Source organism: Squalius cephalus (genome assembly GCF_949319135.1).
Source record: "Squalius cephalus genome assembly, chromosome: 1".
NCBI classification, from domain to species: Eukaryota; Metazoa; Chordata; class Actinopteri; order Cypriniformes; family Leuciscidae; genus Squalius; species Squalius cephalus.
This window is the reverse complement of record NC_137122.1, coordinates 35,645,461-35,668,957: the sequence shown is the minus strand read 5'-3', so window position 1 is coordinate 35,668,957 and position 23,497 is coordinate 35,645,461. Positions and strand designations below refer to the sequence as shown.

The window sequence follows — 23,497 nt, the reverse complement described above, 5'->3', positions numbered from 1 at the left end:
GTCAGTTATAAATATTTTAAAGGTTTCGTGCAGTATTTTTAGCGCCGTCTAGTGCCCGACGAAGATAAGGGAGGATCGCTTAAAACCATAGACTTTATAAAAACGTAACCAAACAACCAACCGTTGGCTTGCAAAATGATGGCATCATTACAAATCGGCCAATCAGAAGAAGGCATGAAACAAACCACGAGCTGAGAGTTTTTACACAACAGAAGGGAGAATCCTATTGTCACGAGTGTAACGTGCCAGAACATATTTTTTTTCAGTTATTTTATTTTCAAGAATCTGAAACATATTTTTTAGCTCAATATTGTTTCTCACAGGAAATAGATATTTGGAAGAAAGCAACTTCGAGCATTAACGTTACCCGAAGGTAAGTTGCTAGCTAGCGTGATGACTCTTGATAATGGTAACGTTAACGTTAATAGTTTCATCAGTTCGGCTCAGTATGAGATGTGTTAGTTAGTTATCTAAAACGCTCGTCACCATACTCTCAATAATATCGTTGTTGTAATATACAACCATTTAATCCAGTTTACATGTCAACATCTTCTTCATCCGGTGTCGAAGTAACGTTAACTGTTAGCTTCTAGTATCAGCGCATGAATCCACCGACAGTTAATAAAACTTTGAGTGGCTGGTTTGCTGTTAGCCAGTTAGCAGATAAGACTGCTGTCTTTACATGTTGAGAGGAAGTTGATGTATTCTGCGTCTATTAAGAATCATAATTCTAGCTTAACATGTTGATAATTTTATAGGAAACAGAACTGCATATCACTTTATGTTTATTGCACCGTTTGGGGAATATTTTTTTTGTCGTTAGCTTAGCTTGGGTTGTAAATCCTTAAGACGTCTTCAGGTAGTCTAACTGTTAGTCACACGGTCCTTAAATACTGACATATTGCTGCTGTTAAAAATGGCAGAGCAACAGTGAATTGTACGCCTGAGGGGAAATATCTCTAGTTTAGTAGTTTTTCAAAATCATCACAAGTCACGCCCTTCCTCTTCTGTTTTTCCTCGCTATTACAATAAACTGTGACTCGTACAAGAGGAAACTATTTCAGTGGTAAAACAGCTTTGTCTTGTCTCTTCTCAGTGCATGGTTTATGTACATAGATTGTGCTCATGTCTTATTGATATTGTTATAATTTATAATTTTTGCATTGCATTTTCAACTTGACGCATTTGTAAATCATATATACTGATATATTGATGGTTATTATTTTGCCAGTAAACCTGACTGAATAGCAATGAGTGAGCCTGAGCCAGCAACATTTGCATCTGTTGAACAAGAGAGGGACTACTGGAAGGAGCAGGCTGCCAAATACCAGCAGAGGTACATCAGTCTTGTTTTGTTTTTTTATTCAATCTGAAATTTGATCTACAACGGACGTAAAGTAACTTTAGGAAAATCAAGGCAGTTTTGCTGCTAAACACATCGAATAGAAACAAGTATAAGATTTTGCTTTACAACCCACACTCATGTTATTGAATGACTGTGTGTTCAGGGCTGAGGAGACGCTGGAGGAGCTGCAGGAGTTTCAGCAGATGAGTCGAGACTATGAGGTGGAGCTGGAGACAGAGCTGAAGCAGTCTGATGCCCGTAACCGCGAGCTCCTTACAGCCAACAACAGACTACGCATGGAGTTAGAGAACTACAAGGTACCGTGGAGCATCATAGACACATGGTTAATACAGGGCAATTCCACGCAAAACTGTCACATCCATAACGCCAACTAAATACAATGGCATTGTGCTGGCGTTATGGATGTGACAGTTTTGCGTGGAATTGCCCTACATTGCTCTTTTAGAAGATTTATGGTAAACGACAATCTCTTTAAATATCTGCATTGAGTGATTTAAAAGATTATGGGTCCATGGTACATGGAAAATATTCCCAAGTCACACCTTAAAGGAGAACTCCGGTCAATTTTAACATTGAGCTCATTTTTTTGTAAATTTGGAGTGCTGTCAGTACAGAGAACAACGACAAAAATCGGTGTTGCCTACACCGTGTTATCCTCTTTTTAAAATTTGCACCCTGTTGACTTAAATGGGGCAAGTTTTAAACCTGCTTTTAGCCTCTTAACATCCTTGATGTGTCATTACAAGTGCCCAGCCATGTGAGTGATTCCTTCGGAGTGAACGCGGGTGAATCTGACTGCAGTAGATGTGAAAGATATGAATAAAAATGAAGTTAATTCAGCCAGCGCACATACCCGTTTTTACATCCTGTTTTCGGTCAAAGTCCACAGTAGTCGATTGTCGAGTTCACGCGCATAGGTTTAGTACGTACGATCATGCGCGTGAACTCGACAATCGACTACTGTGGACTTCGACCGAAAACAGGATGTAAATACAGGTATGTGCGCTGGCCGAATTAACTTCATTTTTATTCATATCTTTCACATCTACTGCAGTCAGATTCACCGTGTTCACTCTGAAGGAATCACTCACATGGCTGGGCACTTGTAATGACACATCAAGGATGTTAAGAGGCTAAAAGCAGGTTTAAAACTTGCCCCATTGAAGTCAACAGGGTGCAAATTTTAAAAAGAGCATAACACGGTGTAGGCAACACCGATTTTTGTCGTTGTTCTCTGTATTGACAGCACTCCAAATTTACAAAAAAATGAGCTCAATGTTAAAATTGACCGGAGTTCTCCTTTAACAGTTTGCAAACCTGATATAGCTGTTATTGTTCAGTGAAATATTATTATATGGAAAATTGTTACTTATTCTTGTTTTTGTAATGAATCAAATTGATCTATTACCCCAAACATGTATGTAAACAACAGTAAAAAGCTGTAAACTGAATTGCTTTCTTCTTTCCCTTTTGGAGAGCCTGTGTCACTGATGTCTCATAAAGCACGTTAATTGTGTTTTATCTGTAATATTTGAATACATCTACAGCTGACTTTCTTACATAAGCATATAACCACAGATAAAAGCCATTTAAATCTTCTGTGACAGAGCGTGAACATCCAGAATGTCTGTCTGTTTTTCCCCAGTATTTAGTGAATAAACAATCGCACATTCACAGACAAACAACAGAGATCCGATTCAGGATGAGGAAAGCAGCTGATGCTTATTTCTGCATCAGTGTCTGGAGGGCATGGAGGCTCACTCATGATTTTACTTGCTGCTTATTGCAGAAACATGGTTGTAAAACCATATTGTTGATTGGGTTTCAGTCAAATTACATCACATGCCAGTTAATTCCTCTGAAGTAATTGCCTATATCAATATTTGTTGATAAAAGTCCCCAAATGTTGATAATTTAAGGATATCATATTAGAATGATTTCTGAAGGATCATGTGACACTATAGCTATGTTTATATGTTTATAGTTGAGAATTCAACTTATGCGCAAGATTGGAATATTGCATGAAACATTTGCGAATAAAGCATCCATCCAGTGAGTCAAATAAAACAAAATCTTCATTCCTGATAAACTGAAAAATCGAAGTTGATACAGTAGAAGAAGCCACTGTATATAATATAGGTCTATAATATATTCTATATCTCAGTATAACAATATAATGCAATAAACACGATCATGTTATCTTGCTTTCTGATTCTGTTTGGGAACGTAGTTGACGTTTCTGGCAGGTCAATTATTGTGAACCACTTTGACGACAGACTTTGTTCAGGCATTTCAGAATGACCAAAACATTTCAGATGCTATGCAACGAGATCGGTCTGCTGGTTGGTCCATTTATGCCTTCCCATCGTGCAGTCTCGTGACTTTTTAATGCGCATCGAGGAATTTATTCGGTAAATGTCCATCCTAGTTTATGCACATGTTTTCTTATAAGTTAAAAAAATGAGCGCAAAATGAGTCTCTATTGAGCGCATATTTTTTTATGTGCATTTTTAGAATTTATGCGCATCTTGACGCTTCCATCCAGCATTTTGTTTTGTAATGCTATATCCCAAAATGAGCATACAAATAGGTAGATGGAAACATAGCTATTGAAGACTGGAGAAATGATAGTAAAATTAATTCAACTATGACATCACTGGAATAAATTCCATTTTAAAATATATTCAAAGAGTAACATTGTTTTAAATTGTAATATTACACAATATTATTGTTTTTTTCTGCATTTTTGGTCAAATAAATGCAGCTTTGGTGAGCATGAGAGACTTCAAAAAGTCTTTTGTTAAAACTACAGTTAATTTTTCTTTCTCATTAAATGTTTTATCTCCTCTTGTGTGTGGTCTTGTTTACTAACAGGAGAAGTATGAAACGCAACATTCGGAGGCAGTCAGGCAGATCTCGTCTCTAGAAGGAGACCTGGCAGAAACCACAGCCATCAAGGACCAACTGCACAAGTATATCCGGGAGTTAGAGCAGGCTAATGATGACCTTGAAAGAGCTAAGAGGTGTGTTCGCTGCTTTTGCCAGTAAAAAAGAAAAATAATAATCGGTTATACATTCAAGATTTTAATGATTTTAACAATTTATTCCTAAAATCCTGCTCTTACAGGGCTACTATAATGTCACTTGAGGACTTTGAGCAGAGAATGAATCATGTTATAGAGAGAAATGCCTTCCTTGAGAGTGAGCTTGACGAAAAAGAGAACCTTCTAGAATCAGTACAGAGATTAAAAGACGAAGCCAGAGGTAAACTCAGTGGAAACCTGTTTGTATACACACCATTCACTCTTAACTGATGAACTTCTATTAACTGATGAACTTCTTTGATAGTCAGTAGTATAATCACCTGATTTGTCAGTCTCAGATGTTTTAACAGATTCAGTGTTTGTGAGCTGGTTGTTTGCTATCTTTCTCCTCGGGCAGATTTAAGACAGGAGCTGGCTGTTCAGGAGAAACAGGAGCGCAAGTCATCGATCAGCCTCTCTAAAGATGCAGAGAAGCCAGAGGCCACACCCGCAAGATCTGCCCTCCCATCTCTCCTCGCCACACCCTCCAGACCTCCAGGCTCAGGGAGTGCATTCAACACACCCTCAGCTTCCTACAGCAGAAGTGAGCTCAAACACATCACTGCCACTCATTTTGAACTTTTAAGAGTTAAAATGTTAAAGTTAAAATTGTTCCATGTCCAGTTGAAGGTCTGACTGGAACTCCGCTTACCACATCTGCACGGATATCTGCCCTCAACATTGTTGGAGAGTTGTTGAGGAAAGTCGGGGTGAGTCCAGCTGTAACTGTGAACATTATATCACCAAATAACACACTCTTTCAGGTGAGATGGGTCTGTATTTTTGATAAGAATGTTTTGTTCCTGTTTCAGAACCTCGAATCAAAGCTGGCGTCATGCAGAGAGTTACACATCCTTGAGAAAACACCCAGCCGTGCAGTAATTGGCCAGAGTACACCAAGCATTTCACGGGAAACCTCTGAAATCCCATCCAACACAAATGGCCTGTATGATGAGTCTCATAGTCTCACTATTAATTTCAGAACATCTCAATAATCAACCAGAATTATGTAGATTGTACCATATCTGGCTTGTTGCAATAATTTTTCTTATTTCTGTGTTATGTGTTGCAGGATGGTGAAACGGTTGGACTTTGGTACAGGATCCAAGATAATGCTCTGAATAAAGTGCATAAGCTTGTCTTTCGTTCCCACGTCATTGGGAAAACCAGTATTCCCAATACAGTACTATGGAAAAGCTTTATTTTCAGGAGCTAAAGCATATCTTATGCCTGAAGTCTTCCACTATCTGAGAAGGGTTCTGCTTGTACACTCATATCAACCCTGCTATTGTGTCTATAATGACTGTTCACCAGCTCTCTGACCCGTGGGCTGAAACTTTTACCTGTTGTTTTGCTATTGTGTTGGAGAATTGCATTGTGTTTTGCAGATGTACTAACTCTTTATTTCACACTTGTTTGTTTTTTATTTTTGTTTGTGTTGTTTTTAGGTATCTAATGATTATAGCAGTTTTGAAATGTATAATCTGCACTGTAATCTTGATTTGTTCTCTTTGGGACCATAAATTGGGAGAAGTGACTGAATGTGAGTCCATAGATTCACCTCTGCAACCCCATTATATTTGGCACTAAACTACTGATCAATGTCCAGTGAAACATCTACTGCACGTACTTATTGTTGGTCGCTGGACTGGAGAAATGTTGACTTCTGGTTTATTTTTTTAAATGTAGAAATACCTGGTTTTATTTTTTTTTAAACTAGCATTTTGATGAAATATGAGTTTGTTACTAATGGAATGTCATGTCTTTAGTGTTTAGAGATGCAAATGATGTTACAAGGAGGTGGGTGAGATTTTGTGAGCTGAAGCTGCTGTGAGCTATTGTTGCCTCATAAGGGCTGATGTAAGTAACCAACGTTAGTGTTTATGCATGATGAAAACCTTTTTCTTTCTAGTAATAGCTATTGAACTCCTCGTTTAAAATGTTAGTGCCATCTTTGAATTCAAAGAATTCTTTTTCTCTACAGTACTGGAGAGTAATTGCTTATCATATCATGCACTGAACGTGAATTTAATGTGCCTTAATTTTGTGGCCATAATAAGCTTTGCCTCAAAGTTAACTTGTGTATTGGGGAACTTACTAGCCCGAAAGGGACTTGCAGCTTCTCTTGCTATTCTTCCCAATGTATTAATTCTCTGATATTTCAGGGATTCGGGGATGAAGAGAAATTGAATTCTGAGAGGAGTTTAATCCCTTAGTTTTCACATTTTTCTCATTTTTGAGTTGTAGATTTATTTGAGTAACAAGCAATATGAATACTTCAGTGAAGGGTACAGATATTTTTATGTTAAAAATAGAAATGTAAGGAAGAACTGATACATTATACATATATCCACTTTGCCTAGAGGTACTAATGAACAATTATAGAAATAGAGAATGATGGTTGATGGGAAGATTTAGCACACTTGATTGCATCATCTCAGGGCCTCGTGTAAGCAATAACCTCAGTAAAGGTATCATTACTGTCCAAATTCTGTATTTGTCTCTATATGCACAAGGCATGCACAGTTGCCACTTGTATAATTGTCAACATGACTTTTCTTTGCTATTAATGAACCTAAACATCTGCAATATCCATGCATTCCTCAGCAAGGGCAATGCTTGTCTGTAAAATCATTTTGTTGGTTAATCCATAACCTACAAAATAAATGTCTAGTTAACAGGACTGATTATTTGACTCTTCTTTTCAGAAATATTATTGTTACAGAACGGACAGAACTCTTGGTTATGGTATTACCAAGATACCCCCCAATTAGTTGTCAGCAGCAGCACTGCAAAAGTTTGCATGTTGCACAGATTTCAATTTTTTTTTTTAACATTTTTCTACTATAAAGAGAGCCAAGTTTATTAAGAGCCCATCTTGCCAGCAGTGAATTACCCCTTTAATGCTTAAAACATAAACTTGACCATGGTACAGTGTGGTATCACTTTTTGGATCACTTTGTGGCATTTGGATATATACTATGGTACCTAAGTGTTAATGAAACATGGTATTGCTATTGAACATGTCCAAAAACCGTGGAGGTATGATACCATGAATTTTGTTAGTGATAGAAATCTGGTTGCTTGTAAAATCCTGGTTTCACACACCCCATTTCTGTTAGTCAGTTTGAATGAGTGAAGAACATAAGTACCAAATATAATTTTTAGGAGATAGTCAAGATTAAATTAGTTTAAATTATCATTCAAAAATTACACACAAAAAAAAGATAGTGAGAGGCTTTGGGAATGATTTCTTCAGTTGTCATCCTGGGTGCCGTTGATTGGCTCCATTTGAGGTTCCTCATGTTGACCCACAGGAGTAGCAGAAGGATATTCTGGCACCTCAGAAGTTTCCATCATGCTCCTGCGTGCTTTTCTGAAGCTCCCGCCTCCACTACGCCTTAATGGACTGCTGAAAGATGAATCACTGCCACGCCTGAGGAACATACGAGGAGATAAGAAACCACACATCTCCAAACATACCTCCTTCAAACGTGCAACCCTATGTCTCTGAATGTGCATTACTGCAGAACACAAAACGGAGGATGTCAAAGAATGTGATTCTGACTTCACATACATTACAGAAAGGGGTCACTGCAGAACAACCTGAGTTTGCTCCTGAGTGAAGACACTTCTCTGCTGAGGGCATTATTGGTCTCGATCGCCTCATTCAGCTCTTTCTGAAGTTTACGGCGAGCAGCAGTGGCACGCTGAGACTCCTCGTCGCTCTCCTCCACCTGTATCTTCAGCTGCCTTGCTCGCAGATTTGCTTTCTCAGCCTACAATGTGGATGACGTCAGTCAGAGTTTTCAGTGTCATGAAGAAGACATAGGACCTCAAATGCTTTACATGAATCCTTCATACCTGGTCCTTATGCTGCTCCATCTGTTTTCGTTCATCCTCTATCTGATTCATCAGTTCCTTTAGTTTCTTGTCCTTCTGCCGCATGGCCTTGGCAATGGCCTGTCTCTCCCTGGTGAAAGAAACTAGTTGAAAATCCATCTGTCTTTATAGCCAAATCTATATTAACACTGATGATCTCACCTGCTCTCATGGTCCAGTTGATCCTCCATTTGCTGTAACTTGGTGTCTAGGACAGCTACAGAGGCCCGTTGTTTGGACTTGACCTGTCCCTCCATCTCCAGCAGCTTGGTCCTCAGCTCTTTGTTCTGCCTCTCCATCTGCTGCCAGCCACTCTCGTTCCTCTGAGCATTGGAGCGTTCAATTTGCAGCTCATTGGTCAGTTGATCCACCTAGTTATAGATAAAATGATCTATGGTCTGGTATCACCTTGAAAGAACACATTCACTACAGCATCGAAGTGGATGAATGGCACAATAACACCCAATTACCTCCTGCACACTTCTCCGCAGTCTCTCACTGAGCGTCTCCGTATTTGCCTGTTCCTCATCAAGCTCCTCTTCCAACTGTTGGATCTTGGCTTCCAGGCGACGTCTCTCATCAGACATGCCAGCTCTACCAGTGGACAATCATTGCATATGGTGTTATTCCAGTTTAAGCATAATTTTTCCATTTTGCAAATGCTAATTCCCAGCTTACTTTCCAAACGAGCCGCTTGCTATCTCCCCTGCTATCTCATCTCTCTCTCGTTCAGCTTGTTTGCGAGCTCTCTCTGCTGTAGCCAGTTCCTACAAAGGCATTGACATTACAGTTGTATGGCAAGATATTTAAACTCATTTCCATCAACCACTTGATATCATGTATACCTCATGTAAGTGTAAGATTTCTGTCTCCATGGCTCTGGCCTTTCTCTCACATTCTCTTGCATCAGAAAGAACCTCCTTGTGGGATGCTCGTGCATCTTCCAGCTCCCTCTGGGAATCTTTTATCTGTGTCTGTCATGGGGAAGACAACTAACATAGATGAATGTTGACAAAGGCTTGGAAAACTAAAATAATTTGAAGGTTTGACCCTCTGACCTGAGTCTTGCGGAGTTGTTTAATGGCCTCGTCCCTCGCCCTGTTGATTGCGTCAACTTGGTCTTCAAGGTCCTGCAAATCCCCCTCAAGTTTCTTCTTGGCAGCTGCCAGTGAAGTTCTCATCTTCTGCTCATCTTCTAGCTCAGTCTCAAGCTCACGCACCTGCGTGCCAAGTGGGTAAATATAAGAGAATAATTACTATTGCTGATTGGGGGAGGGGGATGAGTCTACAACAAGTGCCATGCAGTTCAGATTCAGGAAAATCTATAAAGCATCGAGCAACAAAAATCAAAACAAAGAAATCCATATTCACCTGCTTGAGCAGTTGTTTCCTCTTCTCTTCATTTTGCTCCTCCCTGCCCTGCAGGTCTCTTTGAAATTGGACTTTAAAGGCCTGCATATTGACTTCCAGATGGAGTTTAGCATCCTCTGCAGTCTGTAATTCATCCTCAAGTTCCTCCATCTGAATTGTCATCTCTTCCACTTGAGCCTCCAATCCACGTTTGGCCTTCTCCAGCTCATGGACCTTTCATTGTATTTTTATATGCAACCTTTAGTAATCTAATTTCAGACAACAGCATCTCTAAGTTGACTAAGAACTACTGTCCAACTTTCATGTTACTATAAATCACAACTCACATTTCTGCCCACGTCATCCTTTGAACTGATCAGATCTTCCATCTCAGTCCGAAGTGCCTTATTAAGTTTCTCTAATTCTCTTAAGGAACTTTGGGATTCTTCCAGTGCTCGATTCAGGACCAAACATTTGGTCTCCTTCTCCCGTGCCTCTGCCTCTGCACAATCACGCTCTTGAGCATACTTGCTGGAGATGGTTTTCTCGTCCGAAAGCATCTAAATGAGGAAAAAATTAAGTTGCAGAAATTCTACTGTGGAATTTAGAACAAATTAGTTGAAACACAGAAGTGAAACCTGGTCAAATTTCCGTTGTTTCTTCTCTAGATTTGAAACCAGCTGTCTCTGGTTGTCCAGGTCCACAAGCACATCCTCCAACTCTTGCTGAAGATGATTCTTGTTCTTCTCCAGCTTGTCATAGGCTGCAGTTTTCTCTTCGAACTCTCCATTTGTGGCCTCCAGATCCCTCTGTATTCGTCTCTTGCTTTCTTCAAGCATTTGGAAATTGCTGGAGTACTCATCCAACTTCTTCTTTGCATCTGACAACTATAGTAGAAACAAACTTATTTAAACTCCTTCATTTGTACATTTTTATTTTGGCACAACTGATTGCCATATGCAGAGATGCTTTATGAAATTATCTTGTGTTCTTTGCAATTATGCAAGACTGACCTGCGTGTTAAGGCTGGAGACCTGTCTCTCCACGTTCCTTCTGGCTTCTGCCTCTTCCTCCATTTGTTCCAGCAGACTGTTTCGTTCATCCTCCACTTGACGTAGCCGAGTGGAAAAATTAAGTTTCTGACGGGTCTCCTCACCAAGTAACTCCTAAATAGGCAGACAGACTAACTAAACATTAAGTGTCAAGTGCTTCTCAAAATAGGTATTACAACTTGATGGTTGTCATAATTCTTTAGATCTGGGGCTTTTTTGAACCCCAATTATGATGACCCCCTTCCCAAAATATGAATGCAGCTATATATTTTCATGTAAAGAACCATTTAAGTGAAAAATAAAAATGTTATAAATATGTGTAAAATATTAATTTGCTTTATTTGACTTTCTATTTGTATGTTTTTTGTATCTTATCTGACAATAAAATAGAAATAAAAATTAGATTATACAACCTGTGTATCCTTGAGCTGTGAGTTGAGGCTGGCAACATCCTTACTCAGCTTGATGTTCTTGCTCTCTGCCTCATTGAGGATGCTATTCACATTGTTATACTCCATCTGAGAGATTTTACAAAAGACATCCATCAGAAACCTTGTACAGAAACCTTGCATTGTTTCTATAGTAATATTTTCAAAGTGTTTATTCAGAGAATACGTCTGAATGTAAAACGCACAGTCAGTTTAGACACTGCATCTCCAAGCTCTTCCCTCTTTCTCTCGCTGTCATTGAAGCGAGTCTGAAGGTCAGCAAGCTGGTTCTCCACCTTCTTCTTCTTCTGTTCCACATCCTGCTTTGCATTGCCCAGCGAGCGAAGGTCTCCATTCAGATCTACAACCTCCTTATCTAGAGCCTGTTTCGCCTTCTCCAGACTGGCCTTGGCCTGTGTTTCAGGTTCAGTTTCGGAAATAGAAATGTATTTACCTTTAATCATTTTGCAGACCCTTATATCCAAAGGATTTACAAACAAAGAAGCCAATATGAGATAGAAAACTGTATTAATGTTAAAAGTACCAAAACAGTTATTGCCTGTGCACTGCAATTGTCTTAAGTTATATGTCAACGTTAAGCAGTTTTCTTACCCGTTTGGATTGCTCTAGCTGTTGGCTAAGTTCATTAACAGCCTGAGCATGTTTTTGTTTCATTTCTTGCACTTGAGCCTCATGGCTTCGGCCTTCATCTTCTATCAACTTTTTCAGCATGGCCACCTCCTGTTCTCTTTTAGCCCTGTCCAAGAAAGATACTAAGATCTAGTCTATCATATCTTGATTTCTAAATGGTAAAAAGGTAAAAAATTACGATTTGAAAATCACCGTAGCTCTTGTTGCGCTGCTGTGGTGTCTAGTGTGTCCTCCAGTTCAGTCCTCAAGGCCGACAGCTCTTCTTCCAGCTCCTTTCTGGCCTTTTCTGACTTTCTACAAGCCTCCTGTCCAGCATCAAGTTCATCTTGAAGCTCTGAGACAAATCCTTCCATTTCCCGTATCTTTTTCAGAGCATTGCTCTTCTGAGCTGATTCTTGTTCCACGCTGGTCAATATAAAGATGGTCTGGTTACAATTTACAATGAGCAGTAATGCAATGTCTTTAAACAGTCATTTATGATGTAACAATATACCATGCTTGAAGTTCCTGAATTTCCCCTTCACTTCTGGCTTGTTGCGTCTTGAACTCTGCTATCTGGGTCTGCAGGTCCTTTAGTTGTTCCTGTACATCATTATACTCAGTCTCCAGTTTACGTTTGGCTTTCTCTACGTCCTGTCGACTCTTTTCTTCCTTCTTCATTCGAACTGTACAGACACACAGAATATTGCTTGACAGTGTTTACTACATTATTTGATTTGACAGATTCAATGTGACCATGAAAAACCTTCAAGATCTGAAATCATAGATTCATGTTTAGTCTTCAGCTTAGCCAAATTGTTGGATTTTTCTTCCTCCTCAGCAAGGTTGGAGCAAAAGTCAGCTAACCGATCCTCCAACTGTTGCTTCTCCTAAATACACAGAAGCAGCAGCCATTACTCAGATCTGATATTCGTTTTCCAAAAAAAAACAAAAAAAAAAACAAGTATAATGATCCAAATAAAACTATTATCTGGTCAAACCTTCTGCAACTTGCTGTTTTGATCCTCCACAATGAAGAGATCTTCCTCAAGTTTCTTAATCTTCCCATCCGCAGTGCCACTTTCTAGTTGAAGCTTCTGTCTGGCATCTTCTTCTTTAGACAATTGGTTCTCTAAATCCTACACATAGCAATAGATGAGTACAGATTTCTTATTTTCTTTACCCAAATCTTATGAGAGAAAATATAGAAATAAAAAAAAAATACTATTTTCAGTAAGATTATAACAATCTTATGTTTGTGACAAATTACAGTCTCATTATTGTTATTCCACTTGTTCATTAGTCTGTGATAATTGATCACTGCTCAACCTTGAGTTGCTGTTGCAAATTCGCCTTCTCTTGCTGAACGACTTGGCTTCGCTCCTCCTCCTCTTCAAGTCGAGCCTCCATCTCATGCAGCACGTCCTCCAGCTCTTGCTTCTTGGCCTCCAGCCGTATTCTCACCTCCTCAGATTCTGCATACAGCTCCGCCTCCTCCTGGAGCTTGGTCTGTAGCTGGTTCCTCTCCTCCACCACCTATTAAACATAAAATACACATACACACTCCAGTCATTCGTGTGTACTGATAGTGAATCAGGATGAATGAATGTTGCATTGTAGTTGAGTTTGGATCACATATGCTTCCGCTCTTGTACCTGGCTGTGTTTCTGTGTGATCTCCTTTAGTTCAGTTTCAGACTTCTGGGCAATTTCTTTGGCTCTCTGAAGCTCCTCCTCCTTCTGATTCATCTCCTCGTCTTGACGAGTCACCTGAAGCAGGGGTTTGACCTAAACGAAAGCGTAAATTGATCACAAAGTGACCACAATGGTATTTAAATTTACATGGATATGTGATGTTCTGTTTTGCACGCACTTTAGTGAAAAGTCTCCACCACTGCCAGTTCCTGAGTGTCAGATAAACAGCGCAGTTCCTCTGAAGCACTTTCATGGCTGTTAGCTGCTTTTGTTTCCTGCTGAATGCCCTGTAAAATTTGGATTTTAGGTAAATACAGTGCATGAAGATTCAAAGGTAGATGGTGTGCAATTATTTAGCAAGAACTCACTTTCTGCTAAGAAAGCCACGGGCCTGGGCCTGAAAGGCAATTATGATAATGGTCAGTTTCAGGTCACGTTCTTCCTCCAGCTGTGCCAACACTCCTGTACGGAAAAATATCTTGCTCAGACCAATCCGGTACAGGTTGGGGTCCAAGTCTAGATGTTTGATCTGATGATTAAAAAGTAGGAAGAAGTTGTCATCAAGGTACGATAGGTTATAAAAATTTCAGTACAGAATAAGAATAAGAAGATATTTGCTCAACTCACCATAAGGGTACTGGCTTGTTTTCCATCCATGAACCCTTTAGGAATAGCGCCTGCAGCTAGGACCTCATAGCTAGAAAATGATCAATAATTTTAATCCGTATTCTGCTTCATTAGAAACATCCAAATGTACGAACTCTATATTTTGAAATGATCAAGCATGTGTTTCAGAAATTACTCACCGCTGGCGGAACTCATGAAAGACGATGCGATTGGGGAAGCCCTGGCGACAGATGCGGATCCCTTCCAGTACACCATTACAGCTCAGCTGCTCAAGAACCAGGTTGGCATCTATCTTGCCAGCCTTAAGACAAAAACAGTGAAAAACAGACTCTATTTTACCATTACTTTTACTGTATATATATAATTCTCTTTAATTTTTACTTACTATACTTTTGAACTTTTAACTGGATTAAATATATTACTAGTTTAAAGCATACTCTCGGCATAAAGATGATAATCCATGTTTGAATCCCATATTACACACAAATCATTTGAAAGCTGCTCTTGTCTAAATTATTTAGTTGAACCAGTAAATATAGATTTGAATACCAATATTATGATATTTGCTGTGGCATACCCTTTTTTCATGGTTGGGAATGATGCAGCGTACAAAGTTTGGTTGAGTGTTATGGAGAGTCGTCATGAGCTTGCCAAGAGACTCTTTATACAGCTGTCCTACGGTGCGGAACATGCCTTTCTTGGACTTGGAAGCAGTAGGACCTGCGCTATCAGACTTAGCTATTTTAGCCATGGTTTCCAAACCCACCACACGGTCCACTATATGGGAACAAAGGGATTTCTTTCAAAATGCATTTTAGACCATTTAAAATCATGTGAGAAAATGTAAAGCTTCCTTTATAGAGCATACATTATTCTCTTTCTGCTTAAACAGACAAACAGATGTGAATCATGTTAGTAGGCCTATTTTTCCCAACAAAGACTCACCCTCCTTCCAGACATCCTGCACAAAAGCACTGGAAGAGTTACTCAGTAGGGCTGTAACATTGTCATTGAGTGGGTCCATGTTTTTCGTCAACCAAGATGTGCCATTATAATCCACCTAATTCAAATTAAACATTACTATTAGATTAGTCATAACTATATATATATTTTTTTCCCATAATGGTCTCATGTTAAGCACTTCTACTGCTGCTTTACAATTGCTCTGTTCAGATAGATATATGTTGAAAACAGTTGAGCTGTGTCACTTTTGATGTATTTAATTGATTAATAAAAGCATTCATTTTTGTTAAAAAAAATACCTTGCCAGCATAGTGTTGCACAGTAAAGAAAGTCTTCTCCTTTAGATTTTTGGGTTTGGAGAATTTGCAGTGGCTTGAGTGGGTGTTTGTGAGTTTTTCGACAAAAGAAACATCGGTTGCCTTCGGAAACCAGCACTCCTCGTCTAGCAGAGCTAGGATACCTGGAGGATTGTTCTATAAGGGAGAACCAAAAGAAATGACACAACTGAGTAACTTTTACAGATGATCAAAGATTATTAGCTTACACTTAAAATCTATGAATGGTGTTGTTAATAAACTGACTGGTCTCTCAATGAGCTCAATGCAGGGCTGGAGGTCCAGGCCAAAGTCAATAAAATTCCACTCAATGCCTTCCTTCTTGTACTCCTCCTGCTCCAGGACGAACATTGTGTGATTGAAGAGCTGTTGCAGTTTCTCATTGGTGTAGTTGATGCACAGCTGCTCAAATGAGTTATCCTGGGAGAAAGGGGTGGGGGGAATGAAAGCCTCAAGTTGTAAAAGTTCATGTTTGGGTTTTATAAGAATTTTACCATGTCAGACTCACCTCAAAAATCTCAAACCCAGCTATGTCTAAGATTCCCAGAAAAGAGGCTCCCTGGCGCTTTGTCTTATCTAGAGCCTTGTTGACACGTGCCAAGATCCAGCGAAACAGACGATCATACATGGCCTTGGCCAAGGCTTCAACTGCAAAGTCAGCCTGATAAATGGACATATTATTTTATTATATAAATTCACATATATATTACAAAAATGTGTCCATCTTTTGTATTACCATTTCACAAATAATTGTCTTTTTGTTCACACTTTAGATTAGGGTCCAATTCTCACAATTAATTAACAATTAACTACGTCTTTTGCCTCAATAAACTACTGCTTATTAATAATTAGTAAGGTAGTTGTTAAGTTTAGGTATTGGGTAAGATTAAGGGATGAAGAATATGATCATGCAGAATAATGCATTAATATATGCTTTATAAGTACTAATAAACAGGCAATATCCAAGTAAAATGCATGCTAATAAGCTAATAGTGAGAATTGGACCATAAACTAAAGTGTTACTATATTTTTGATTACTAGTATAATATTACATTATTATAGTATAATTACAATACCCAAACAGAACAAGTAAAATATCTAGTCACATGATCCTATAACAGTTATGTATTATAACTATGGTAATACTGGCAGTGTTGCTTAAGATAAATATTATTTTGTTCAGAAAATTTACTCGCAATTGCTGTCCTGTGTCAAAACATGAGTGGAATTGTGTTTTAGACCAGATGTGGAATGCCGATTGAGTGTGACCTGGACGCACAAGTGGTGAGATACTTTGATAATAATATGATCGTGATTCGTACCAGAAGAATAGGGTGACCACTTTATTATGTCTGGTCTCTCTGTGACATCTCAGTGAGCTTTTATTACATTTTACACATGCACAGTAAAATGATTCAAGCTTTTTCTGACGTATCAGTGTTTTGAAACGCCATTTTCAAATGTATCCGGGTTAATGTAGACATAGCCACAGTGTGGTAATGCACCTGTTCTTTGGTCTGTGCCTTCTGTACCAACTCTCGCCCTACTTTAATGCGAGGAGTGAGGATGGCTTTGGTGAAGTCAGTCAAATTAATCCCCTGCAGATGGCACACTTTCTGTGCAGCTGGTGGATACATTTAACACAACATATAAGCATTGTGTTTCAGCCTGGTAAAGGATGAGAGCAACATTACAGATTAATCCTGTGATTGCTTACCTGTGTTGTCTGGCATGCTGGCCTGCTCCTGGTTTTTCTCTGCTTTGAACTCAATGTTCCCTAGCTGCAGCACAGTAGAACATACTTTCAACATGCCTAAAAGAAATGCAACACTTCATGTAAAACAGCACGAAAAGATTGGAGGTAATGTTATAATTGGCAAAGTTTAGTTAAATACCTATTCTTTCCTCCTCACTGAAGCCCAGGACCTCCATGGCCTCCAGAGTCTCAACCAACATCTCATCATCTTCCTGGTTTTGTACCTGCACGTGCCCAGCCACCAGAAAACGGTAGTTACCAAAGTCTTCTAGCAAGAGCTCGTCTGTGGAAGAGAATGATCGCTAGTGGTACAGTATGTCTGAAATGATGCAGACAACACTCCAACTGTCACAAACTAATTTTCTGCTTTTTGCCGAAATCTGTATTCTTGAATGTAATCACACAAGATTTAATAGGCAGTTGTTAAAAATACACAGTAAGTAGAAATTCTTGGTCCTCACCTCGCATTTTTTCCACGGCTCCAGCCACCATGTAGTAGAAGATGTGGAAGGATCTTTCGATTTTGGCCTGTCGGATAGACCGAGACTTTTCCAGGAGGTCTGGATTCATTAAGACATTAAGGTGAAAATGAATGTGCTTAAATTTATGGTGTAAAATCTGCATATTTTTTAGAAATTTTTGTTCTAATTGATATCAAACTCTTCATAAAGTTAAAGATTAATTGGAAGGGCTTATTAGGATACAGGTTTCAATGTATGCTCCAACGATGTAGCCAGTGTTGTCAAAGTTGATTTTAATAAATTTACCCTGAGAAGTTAAAAACAAAAGTTTTTCATACTAATGTTGATTATAATGATAATCAAGAAACATTCAATACCAAAACAATGAACTATTAACTCACAAATCTTGAGGAATTATCATTTTTGATGGTCTTTGCATTTCCAAATGCCTCCAGAATGGGATTGGCCTGCAGAAGCTGCTTCTCTAGCTCCCCCTGGACAAACAAAATGTCATTCATTGCCATTCAGTGCTGTCAAACCAAGAACTACTAAGCTTAACATATACCAAAAAGCTATTCTAATGTACTTTACATATTATGTAGTACAATTGTAATTGAAATTATTCAACCCCCATCGCAAATCAGGTTTATTGACAAAATGTACAGCTTTTTGCAATGAACAAATCAAACTAAAATAATTAAAATAGCTCAACACAACAAATGTTTCAAGTGGTTTCCCCAAATTCAACTAAAAAATGCAACTTTTAATGACTTCTGCAGTCTCAAAATTATTCAACCCCTTCATGGCAAGCATCTTTAGTACTGACCAGAACACCCTTTTGCTGTTATGACCTGCTGCAAACGAGAAGTATAACCAGACACCAGCTTCTGGCAGCGTTTCTGAGGAATCTTAGCCCATTCCTCGTGAAGACCGCCTTCTTCAAATCCCACCAGAGATTTTCTATGGGGTTCAAGTCAGGTGACTGTGATGGCCACTGTAGAATCTTCCATGACTTCTTCTGCAACCAAGCCTTAGTGGAATTTGATGGATGCTTGGGATAATTTTCCTATTGGAAGGTCCAATGACTCCCAAGCATCAGCTTCCTCACTGACGGCATGACGTTTTCTCCTAGGATTTCCTGATATTTCAATGAATCCATCTTGCCTTCCACACGCTGCAGGTTTCCAGTGCCAGAGGATGCAGAGCAGCCCCAGAGCATCACCAAGCACCACCATGCTGAACTGTAGACAGTGTTCTTTTCAGCATATGCTTCATTCTTCTTCCTCCAGTCATACCGCTGATCCACAGGGCCAAAAAGTTTTGTTTCATCGCTCCACAGAACAGAATCCCAAAACATTTGTGGCTTATTTATATGATTTTGAGCAAATTGGATCCAACTTTTCTTGTGCTTTTCTTGTGGTGTACATCTTTGTCTTGGAGTTCTGATATGGTTTAATACGCGCCTTCCTGTACAAACTGAAACCTGTTGCCTGTTGCCACCAAGTCTTGCTGCAGGTCTTTTGCAGTCACTCGAGGGTTTTTCTGAACCTGCCTTCTGAGAAATCTGGTTGCAGCCGTTGATAACTTCCTTTTTCTGCCCCGTCCAGGTAGCGTAATCACGTTTCCTTTAACTTTGAACTTGCAAACTATGCTTCCAACTGTGCCTCTAAGAACATTTAGTGCCTTCACTATATTTTTGTATCCTGTTCCTTGTTTGTGAAGGGTGATGATATCTTCTCTTAACTTTTTGGACCATTCTTTTGACTTGCCATATTTCTAACATGCAGTCAAACGTGACACTCAAAAAACAGTTTAGGTATTTCATGTGTTTAGCTCAAGCACATCTGGTGCGACTAATGAAGCCCTTGATTGCATCAGGTGTGCTTGAGACAACACCTGTTTAGCAAATTTGCGCTGTTTTGAGGGATTCTATTCAGGGGGGTTGAATAATTTTGAGACTGTGTCATTAAAAGTTGCATTTTCAGTTGAATTTGGGAAAACCACTTGAATTATTTGTTATGATGTGTTCTATTTCAATTACATTTGTTTGATTTGTTCACTGTAAACAGCTGAAATTCTTTCAATATACCTGATTTGCAATGGGGAATAATTTAGATTAAAACTGTATGCATTCTGTGCTACATATGAAAGTAAAATACCATTTCAGGTATTGGTTATGTTTAATGCTTATTGACTGACGTGTAAAAAGAGACAAGGACAAAGACACAGACATCCAAAATGTATATGACAAGAAGCTCAGATACTCACATATGCTAACTGGGATCCTTTTTGTTGCTAAATGGAAGCAAATAATAAACAAGTTAAGATGGAAAAGTGCAGAGTATGACTCCAGTTTGAAGGTTCTAGGAATTATTGTAGGAATTGTCTCGACAGCAATTAAATGAATTATTGTGTCTTGGATGTCCAGTGATTGCAAAAGAGAATCCAACAGTTGTGTTTGGTTTGATAAATGCACACCCACTAAAAATCACAAAGCACATGCCGAAGCACATCTATTATGGACAAAACCGTAAATGAAACCACCACCCATATATATACTGTATAGTAGCATTAATGTACTGCACCATGAAACATTTAAACACCCTGTTTAGTGCTGAAGAGTTTTTATCCTATCACAAAGATGTGACTATTATTCCAATACTGTTTTCAAATTCTCAACATTAATGAAGATAAGCAAAAATACTGTAATCATAACAGATAATGTATGAAGTATTAAATGTCAATGGGTTAAATGATAACAAAATTTGAACTCACAGAGCCGGTGTCTCTCTTCCCTTTGTGTGATGATGCCACAATAGCGAGGTACTGGATTACTTTTTTGGTATTTTCCGTTTTGCCTGCACCTGACTCGCCACTGTTAAATATACATAAAGAATACTGTCATTCTTCACATAATCATTAGCATAATAATTTACATATCAGACTGGTTTGCAAATATAATGCTATTGTGCATATAACTCTATTATTTTAGAGTGATATTTGAGCAGTCAAACTCAAGCTTGCAAATTCTTGCAAATCTATCTGCTGATCACATCTTTACTGAATGGTGCCTCACATTCACAACGGCTGCCAGTGAAAATGAGTGGATGAGCCTAAATGCTTTACCACAAGAGAACTCGTCTTATTAGGCCTCTAAATATCACAGTAATGGATACAAATTTTAGCTCTCTATGGAGCAAATAACATGTTGGATATTTAGAACTCACGTGCAGAGAATAGACTGGTCCTCACGCTCTGTGGAGAAAAAAACCCCAGAAACATTTGAACTCAGTACAAGGACAGGGCAAGAAATGCATGAATTGTCACAGTTAAGAACCTGAACGAGATTAACAAGGGGCCAGGCTGTCTAAACACAAACTCCACAATTGTTCACTGAAGGTCCCCACCTCTAAAATCTAACATATTCTAAATTGAGTACAGGGTGAGATTAACTTCAGCTCTTCTTTCCAAAAATAGCTGTTAAAAAATTCAATGAGAAAGGGAAAGGCCCCATGTATGGCAATTTTGATGGCTGTAATCCGCAGCCTGTGAGACGCAGAGCCCGACACACGCCCTCCAATACACAGCTGCCTGAGCTGGACTGAATAACTATAAAACATGAATCATCTTCATTCTTCATTGCTGTGTGCAAATACACAACATAGAAAGCATTACGTTTGGCAAGAAAAACATGATTTTTGTATCTTGGATGAGAGACCAAAATGAATGTTGCTAGTATTAAGCCTGTTCATTTTACTAACTGTTTGTATTCAGTGAGTTCAGACTGGTGGTCACCTTGCAGCATGTTTCTATAGGCATTATCAGCAACGGAATAGATGTGAGGAGGAACCTCATGACGCTTCTTCCCCTTGTACATCTCAATGATCTTCTCAGAGTAGATGGGCAACATCTTATAGGGGTTCACCACCACACAGAAGAGGCCTGAGTACGTCTGAAGAGTTAACAATAGAAATATCAAATATATGTTCAAGATATATGCCAGGAAGCTGCAATATTTTATACATTTTATATGTGTTTCATACTATCAGGGGTTTCAATTTTCAATTTATGAAATTATAAAGGCACCTACTGCATATATGGTCATGTATAAAGACTCATATGCTACCGTTTGGGGTCAGTAAGATTTTTTTAAAGAAATTCATTCTTTTATTAAGTAAAGATAAAGAAATGCTACAAAAGATTTATATTTTAATTAAATGCTGTTCATTTCAACTTTCTATTTATCAAAGAATCCTGAAAAAAATATATATCACGGTTCTCACAAAATATGGAGCAACACTGCTGTTTTCAACATTGATAATAATAAGAAATGTTTATTGAGCTCCAAATCTGTTTATTAGAATGATTTCTGAGGGATCATGTGACACTGAAGACAGTTAACCATTTATTAAAACATATAAAATCTGGATATTTTGTATTAAAATATTTACTTATTGCACTTTTAAATGTATTTACATAAAGAGAAACATTAAATTAGGTTTGTCTATAGCTCTTCACTGATGTTTTCTGCAGACGCCCTCACTTGTACCCTATTTTGAAAACCCTTATGACAAAGATAAGATCAAGAATAAAAACTTGTGCGGTTTCTACCAACTGAATAAGGTGAAGTTTAAATGCACTTACATAAATGAGACCTGAGAAATACCTCTCCCTGAGGTTGTGCAGCACTGAGGCCTCATTCAAGCAGGTCAGTGCAGCCATGTCTTCAACCTTGTTGAACTTTGGTGGATTCATTTTCTGGATGTCATCTTTTTTGACGGTCACCTTCCGTCCATTGTCGAGCTCAACCACCACCTCATTCTCAGTCTCTTCTTTGATGCTGGCTGACTGAAAACCTTCCTTTTCTGATGGTATCCACACCATCTTTTTGGTCGACCAATCGGCCTGGGCGACCCCAGTGTTTTTGAATTCACTGTCAAGGAACAGGAACTTGCTGCTGTCTTCGTTGTCTGGTTGCGTGGTCATCTTGAAGTATTTCTGTAAGTTATTCTGTGAAGTAATAAGAACTGTGTTTTATCTGTCTGTATTGGCTCCTTTGACACTGTGATGGATGTGCAAACATAGCCTCATTTTATAGGCAAACCACACAGCCATATCTTTGCCACTCATGGTCCACTTGTTCTATACAGCTATAAAGGTGATAATAAATGCCCCATGATCATCCCTTATATGGAGTGTGTCCAGTAAAAGCTTCCTCACACACCACTGACATACTAGTGTCAATTTATATTAGCCGTTTTGTATTTAGGTATCTGATTAGCATGACACATTTTCAAGTCATTTTACAGTCAGTACATCAAAGACATGTATAATCTTCTTAGAAAATATTTATACTGTTAAATCTAATCAAATTATGGATGTTCTACTGATCTCTGCAATTTTCAATAACCCAAACATTACAAAACTCTTTTTGTCTTTTCTAATTTCTACTGTTCCAACCTGCCAACTTAAAATATGGCAAATGTAAAATTATACTGATATATATTCACACACATATAAAATAAATTGATACTTACATGCTATGGTAACCTCTTCTTGGTTTTGCAGTGTCAGTGTATGCATAGAGCAGTATCCAAAAAATGAGTTCCTTGGATGAACTTTATTAATTTTGGAGTCTTAATTTATGGACAGCCTTAGCTTTGGTGGGTGGAGCAAGTCATTTGGACCATCCTACAGCTGAATTTATCTGAATAAACTACATGAGCTATTGGCCTATGCAAATTATGAGGCTTTTCCTCTGAAAGGCATGTTCTGTAAAGGTCATTAAACACTAAATGACTATCTGCCTCTGTCAAAGTGCCTTCACTGAAGTCATTATTAAATATTTCTGTTTAACCTGGTGAGCCTGG

General features: G+C 38.6%; 2 protein-coding genes across 2 annotated transcripts; one reads left to right on the top strand and one right to left on the bottom strand.

Annotated features, from left to right (window-relative positions):
* The first annotated feature begins 165 nt into the window (after positions 1-165).
* On the top strand, positions 166-7,132 carry nde1 (nudE neurodevelopment protein 1). The gene is made up of 9 exons (XM_079874662.1): positions 166-373; positions 1,232-1,336; positions 1,509-1,662; positions 4,241-4,389; positions 4,494-4,630; positions 4,808-4,993; positions 5,074-5,159; positions 5,262-5,395; positions 5,522-7,132. The coding sequence occupies exons 2-9, from the start codon at positions 1,251-1,253 to the stop codon at positions 5,568-5,570; spliced, it is 981 nt and encodes a 326-aa protein (XP_079730788.1). The 5' UTR covers positions 166-373; positions 1,232-1,250; the 3' UTR covers positions 5,571-7,132.
* On the bottom strand, positions 6,670-23,223 carry myh11b (myosin, heavy chain 11b, smooth muscle). The gene is made up of 42 exons (XM_079874654.1): positions 23,165-23,223; positions 22,272-22,625; positions 21,423-21,579; positions 20,855-20,882; positions 20,403-20,502; positions 19,896-19,922; positions 18,029-18,121; positions 17,871-17,934; positions 17,628-17,726; positions 17,306-17,449; positions 17,128-17,223; positions 16,916-17,034; positions 15,919-16,071; positions 15,657-15,830; positions 15,375-15,548; positions 15,058-15,172; positions 14,690-14,889; positions 14,292-14,413; positions 14,113-14,182; positions 13,854-14,014; positions 13,664-13,772; positions 13,447-13,578; positions 13,121-13,327; positions 12,793-12,930; positions 12,558-12,681; positions 12,306-12,477; positions 12,005-12,217; positions 11,774-11,918; positions 11,368-11,574; positions 11,147-11,251; positions 10,695-10,847; positions 10,320-10,568; positions 10,029-10,241; positions 9,703-9,915; positions 9,390-9,551; positions 9,177-9,305; positions 9,010-9,098; positions 8,802-8,925; positions 8,494-8,702; positions 8,314-8,422; positions 8,056-8,228; positions 6,670-7,885 (listed from the first exon to the last, which is right to left on the bottom strand). Exons 2-42 carry the CDS (start codon positions 22,611-22,613, stop codon positions 7,705-7,707), a joined length of 5,994 nt encoding a protein of 1,997 aa, XP_079730780.1. The 5' UTR covers positions 22,614-22,625; positions 23,165-23,223; the 3' UTR covers positions 6,670-7,704.
* Positions 23,224-23,497: the final 274 nt, after the last annotated feature.